Source organism: Bison bison, unplaced genomic scaffold (assembly GCF_000754665.1).
Source record: "Bison bison bison isolate TAMUID 2011002044 unplaced genomic scaffold, Bison_UMD1.0 scf7180017864451, whole genome shotgun sequence".
Taxonomy (NCBI): Eukaryota; Metazoa; Chordata; class Mammalia; order Artiodactyla; family Bovidae; genus Bison; species Bison bison.
The window spans coordinates 7,073,103-7,079,602 of record NW_011495013.1 but is presented as its reverse complement, the minus strand read 5'-3'; the positions used below and the strand labels follow the sequence as shown (position 1 = coordinate 7,079,602).

At 40.3% G+C, this 6,500-nt stretch overlaps 1 protein-coding gene across 1 annotated transcript in view; it reads right to left on the bottom strand.

The window, feature by feature from the left end:
- Positions 1 to 3,994: 3,994 nt before the first annotated feature.
- Positions 3,995 to 6,500, bottom strand: part of GABRB1 (gamma-aminobutyric acid (GABA) A receptor, beta 1) — a 453,599-nt gene continuing 451,093 nt past the window's right edge. The window contains exon 10 of the mRNA XM_010858864.1: positions 3,995 to 6,495. Within this exon, the coding sequence (XP_010857166.1) occupies positions 6,195 to 6,495 (301 nt within the window). The 3' untranslated portion in view covers positions 3,995 to 6,194. The remainder of the gene's footprint in view (positions 6,496 to 6,500) is intronic.

The window sequence follows — 6,500 nt, the reverse complement described above, 5'->3', positions numbered from 1 at the left end:
CCCACCAGGCTCCCCTGTCCCTGGGATTCTCCAGGCAAGAACACTGGAGTGGGTTGCCATTTCCTTCTCCAATGCAGGAAAGTGAAAAGTGAAAGTGAAGTCGCTCAGTCGTGTCCGACTTTTAGTGACCCCATGGACTGCAGCCTACGAGGCTCCTCCATCCATGGGACTTTCCAGGCAAGAGTACTGGAGTGGGGTGCCATTGCCTTCTCCGAATATAAGGGGCAGGAAAGCAGAAAAGAGAAATGATCCAAGGCATTTCAGGAGAGGCTGCTGTGATTATGTAGCCTACCTCTACAGCCCTGTCAAAGGCAATAAGAGTCAGAATTTGGGGAAATTATTAACATTCATTGTTTCTGTAGATTTCATTGAAGATCTGCAGTGTAAGTCCAAAGAAGCTTAAGCTTTCTGCTATTTACTGACAAGACAGCTTATGAGGATTTGGAAATGAAAAAAGAAAAATAAATGAACTGATTTCATTGGGTTAAGGCATGCAGCATGATGGCAATGGCACCAGGAAGGAATGGACACAAAAGAGGTAATCTGCTTTTCATTGCCAGACTTCCAAAATGCATAAACATATTATATTTGAATAAATTTCACCTCTAAAAAATTATAGTAGAAAATGTTCCCCCTTCCCTGCTTTTCTTCAAAAGGAAACCCAGGGAGAAGTAGGAGTCAGACTACAATACTGGTTGCTCTTATTTATCCTTTGGCTTCTAATCCAACTGATTCAGAAACGTACTTCCTTTTTCCCCACACTTAATTCCTATTGAAGCCTTGGTGATGAGTGCTAATTGCTCTAGGGTGTGCAAAGTACAGAGGCCAACTAGGAATGGTTGCCAGTCCCTTGATGTACCAAGAACTTTTGAAGTAGGAAAAATGAAACAAAACAAAGAACTGTTAGACTTCTTCAGTTTGAATAAGGAAATTCTTGCTTTGGAAGAATAAAAACAAACACAAAATGATGCTTATCCTTACAGGCACTTAGTATTTTCTAGTTTGCAATTTGTCTATGGAAAAGGATTTCCTTTTCAAATGTTTGTGAAATTGCAGCCTCTAATAATGCAGTTTTCTGACAGTTCAGTTGATTTCAGTTATTTGGAAAAAGCAGGATTTAGGCAAAATCATAATGTGTTCTGGACCTAGAAATGGACTTGATTAGTTTCAATAGGGCATTTTTCTTACTCCATTGATGGTGGATCCTAGGTGGCATATTTTGGAGCCAAAATGTCTCACAATAGCTCCTTGCACTCAAAATGCTGGCAATAAAAGCCATGCCTTGCTAAATTCCTACCTGGAAGAAAAACCTTGTTTGCCCTCAAATATTGCCAAGAAACCAAGCTATGCCCCTCCTTGCTCGGAATTTCTGAAGACACCATCACCCTTTATGGGACTGCCAGTTTGCATGGAAACACATCTTATGGCATAATATCCCACCATTCTGAAGGCTTTTTCAAGAATACCAGGACTTGGGAGAAATATATCTGAGAACATTTAATTACCAGATTCTCTCTTAAATTTGACTAGCACATACCAAACATAACTTTGACACAACAGCTGAAAAAGACTTGTCTTAATACCCAGTCCATTTATACCAGTATTCCTTTTTACCTTTCAAAAACAGGGATGTGGTTACCTCTGGATCTTTCAGGCTTGAGTCAGCCAGTTGGTGTTATCAATGTTGTTGGCTATCTCTTCCTTTTCTCCTTCCCATCATTTGTACATTTCACCGTTTACCCTGATCAACCATCCGTCCATTTATATTCTTGTTAAAAGTTCTGGGAAGGAAAGAAGGTAGAAGCTAAAGCTATTGGTGCAAATGAAACTTTGGATTCCCTGCGGATTTTGACCACATCTTCCATTCCTGACTCCCTCAAGAGCTTGGGTAATTCGGCATCTGAATATATGAGTAGCCATGGATGATAAACACACGTCTACTTTTCATGGCATAGTTCCAGGAGTGGCTCACTAAGGTTCTGCTGGTGTGCTATTCCCAAGGCCCATAGGGGTGCAGCCTTCTTGGCAGCTCCAATCCCTTTCAGTGGGGTTGGAGCATGAGGCAGTGATCAGAGACACCAGGCAGAATTATACAACTGCATACACACAATGGCAGAGAAAGAGCAAGAGCTAAAAGGATTCTGGTTTGGGCCCAAATCACTAGTCATTTCACTTCATGAAAAAAAAAGCAAGTGCCTTTTAAGCTGACATTATTTACAATGCTCAGAGTTTTCAGACATCCACCCAGAAGCAGAGGACCACCACACCACAAGGAACAGTTCAATGAACTATGTACAGAATTTACAAGGAAGTTTACATAATATTCTACATTCCATTAACAACTTCACCTCAGTGTTGACTGTTTGCTTTCAAGCATCTGATCTTGTTTGTTTTTCTGTCCTCCTCATCCCAGTAACTGCTGATTGAACCAACATGAACAAATGCATGCCCATTTCTTTACCCTAGCTCCTGGGATAAATATTTGATTACATTTTGTTCAGAAAAGGAAAAAAAAAAACAACCTGTGGCACATCACCCTTTGTAAAATACTATTCAAAATGGTCCATATAAGAAATCTTGGAGATCTTTTCCTTCTAGCATTATAAATAGATCTTTTTTTTTAGTTTGTTTGTTTGTTTCACTTGGCAAATTTTGATTGAGCTCTTTCTGAAATGAATATTTATAAAGTAGTCATTGATTTTAGAAAGATGGAATTTAGTCAACATTTCTGTGTATTGTACATAGTGCTTTTTAAGGAAAGCCTATCCTTGGATCCATAAACCAAACTTTATTCTCTGCACCACATTTTCTCTTTGCGTTTTCAAGATCCTTCATTGATTGTAATGCACAATAAACATGGCATATATGAAAACACATATCATTTCGTCAACAGAATTACCAACCAGTCTGCTGTTTCTATTTGGCAATGGAGAGGATGGAGGCAACAATCCTGGATAATTCAAGCCCAAAATACGTCTTTACCTGGGTCTTTGCCTCGCAAAGCTGGTGAGTGTAACGCACGTGTCACCCCTGGTATTTTAAGTCAAGAAACTTGACTGGTAGAAATGAGTGTGTAGTCATCATTGTCAAATGAATGATGAGATCTCTGCTGGGTCCACACAGCTTGAGTCTATGACAGTTTATATCACAGTTTGTGAACATGGGGTCCCCTGGACATGACTGTGGCATGAGAGAGTGAGTTCATGCAATATTTAGCCTCTACTGCCACTTGGATAACTTAGGAGATTATGGCTATTTTCATGGCTAAAAGAAAACAAACTTTAAACAGTAACACAGCTAAAAGGTAATGATCTGAATCTTTCAGGAATGGGGGCCAGTTTGAGGGTACTTAAGAAAGTCTAGCAAGTTTTATGTTTTATGTCCATCAGTTTGGGTGAGACAAGGCAGACAGGCAGAGAAGAATATTTTTCTGTGTACTGTTCAGCCTGGAAAGAGAGAGGGTGAGGGCCAAGGAGGAGAGGATTTGGTTAGGAAGTATCCAGATGAAGGAAGTGGGGACAGAGTTTATTAATTAGCAATAGGGCAGCTTTTCAATTTTTCTGGCTGTCATCTCCTCTAAAATCAGAGATATTTAACAGGATTTGTGTCTTACTTGTGTGCCTGTCTACATCCAGAGGGGCATACTGTGACACCATGTTGTGCCTGATAATGAATTCAGGCTTACTAGTTTTACATTTTACAAAGGATAAGAGATAAGAATTCAAAATGTTCTTTTTCTCTCCGAGATGCTTTACATCTAAAACTACAAGCATCAAATTCTTCAGACTTTTAAGGCAAGATCATAATAATAAAATTATAAATTACTCAATCTTTTCCAAGAAGAGTGAGCCACACAAGTAAATACAGAGAAATTGTTCTGCTATGGAACATGGATCAACAGATACTTCATTTCTGAATTAGCATTTCATCCTTAAACACTTTTTAAAAGAGTTTTTACATCAAAATGATTCATTCCTGTTAGGTATCAGCCAAAAGTCTTCCTTCCTGTGTTTTAAATAAATGACTACATGGTGGTTCCTGGGTGGTCATTGGGAATATTAACCTTACAATCACTGGTATGGCTACATCCTACTCTGGGCATTGCACTATGGAAAAACATCACCCTGTCAAGGAACTAACTACTCAGAGTTCTGAAATGGATCGCTTTATCCCTAGAGGATGGAGATTTCCTAGACCAGGGAACTATGACTGTACAACTGAAAACAAACGAAATTTGGTCCCCATGCCTGATTAATTTCTCATGAAACCACTGAAATTATTTGTCCAATTAAAGCAGTGTTTTTATTTTCTTACTAACATATATTATCTATAGCATAACCATTTTTTTATTTGAGGGTTCTCTTTTCCTCTTGCTTTCTAAAAGAACACTTTATAACTCTCTCTCCTTGGATTTATCAGTGCAAATTCAGCCTCCTCTTTTCAGTAAAGATTATAATCTCTAGCAGCTGATGCTATTGTAAACAGGGGCCCTCATCAGCTTTAGGGAGAAAGCCAGGTCATCAAATGAGGCAAACCTCCCTATTATTACCTCAACTCATACCACATCCGTAGATCAGGTCCCAAATTGCCTTTATGACTAGTCTGTCAACTTTAGGTTTCATTCAATCTTGGAAATGAATATATAGAATTCTTATATACATACTCAGGCTGAACACACACTGCAAAAAAATAATGAGGCTTTATTGACATAAATGAGATGAATCTCAACTGTAGTTGGTTGGATTTGATTAGAATTGTGTGTTGAGCTCTTGAGGGAATACTCCTTCTATGATGAGCAAAGTAACCCATGAGCAGAGATAAGGCAGAAGCAGTAATGATGGTAGAGAAGGGCTGTCATTTGGGGGCTGTTGTAAATGTCTGAAGGCTCAGTGATGTTGTTATCTGTGGTTTTGCTGTTTTGAAGGTTTTCTTTAAAACAGAAATCTGGCCTTGAAGGGAAATGATACTAAAGTGGGTATATGTGCATTTCCTGACACATTCATTTCATGTGTTGGAATGCAGAGCTCAGAGAGCAGAGGCATACTGTGCTAGCTGAGAAACTAGCGCTGTGCAACTAGCTTGTCACCATTAGATACTGCTCTCTGGAAGGCTAAGAAATAAATATATACTATTTGATTAAAGATTTGGCAGTTCAGGTAACTGCCCAGGCAGTTCAGGTAACATGCCCTTTTCACAGCATGTAAGTCTTGCCTTCCTCATGGAAAGGGCAATATTTTTCTCAAGCAAAAATTCTTACCATTCCCTTCTTCAAAGCCCACCTGCCCCAGCCCCCTTTCTCTTAATCTCTGAAGGAGGAACTAGGACAGTGTGACGCCATAGCTTCATGGCATGAGGTCAAGTGATTCCAGGCTAAGGAAATAAGTTCAGGGCTGCTCATTTGAAATAGTTTACAAAATTAATCACTGCCCCCCAAACTCATTCTTAACAAGAGAAGAAAAATGTTCCCAATGGCTACCATGTTGGATTCTCATGTTAATTTTTAAAATCTCCCTGGAAGTCTGAGAAAGAAGCATTTTTCAGAATATCCGGCTTAAAGGTGGGGTGAAGATGGCAGGCTGAGTTTGTATAACCTGGGTTCCAGCTTGCCTATCTCTCCCTCTTTCTCTGTGGAGCAGGGACTCCTACAATGGACCTGGGGAAGATGGAGAGTGGAAAGGAATCTTCCTTCTTCTTCTGGGCTCCTTTTTGTTTTCCCTTCTTCCTGGAAATCTGTAACTTATCAATGGCTTTGTTTTTTTTCTTCTGAGATCCTGGAAATTGTATTGTTTTTTGGCAGCATGAGATTGTTACAGTTTACCAGGAGGCCATGCACACCGAGAGCTAAGCCCTCTTTTCACTTGCATTTAAAAAATAATAAAATCCAGGGCGACTAGAACTGCTAAAGATCTACCTATCTAATTTCTCTCTTTGTGTGTGTGTGTTTGTAAACATGGCAATTAACAAAGCTCTGAAAGAGCCAATAACCTGGACCACAGTAGACTGGAAAAAAATAGTTTTAGTTTCTTTTTGAAGTAAACATGGTGCAGTAATAAAATTGATATGCAAGACCGAAAACCAATTGGATGGCTGAATCTCTTACCTCAAAAAGCACAGCAGTATCGCTGCTAGGGACCTGTGGGGTTAAAAACCAAAAGAAGAGGAAAGAAGTCGTTTAGGAACCATTGGGACAGACCTTAGTGTACATAGTAAAGCCAATAAACGACGTTAAAAAGAGAAAAGGTGATGGGGAAGAACATTCGGGACCACTTGTCTATGGAATTCACGTCAGTCAAGTCGGGGATTTTGACTTTGAGCTGCGAGGCGCGTCTGCGGATGCGCCCCTTGCTGTGCGCGCCGTGCCGGTCCAGCGCGCGCCCGTACCCCTCACGGCTGCTCATTGGCTTGCGGTACTGGATGCTGGCGCTGTCGTAGGAGTACATGGTGGTCTTGGGGTCTCCCACGCCCGTGAGCACTTCAGAGCCGCTCGTCTCCTTCCTGAT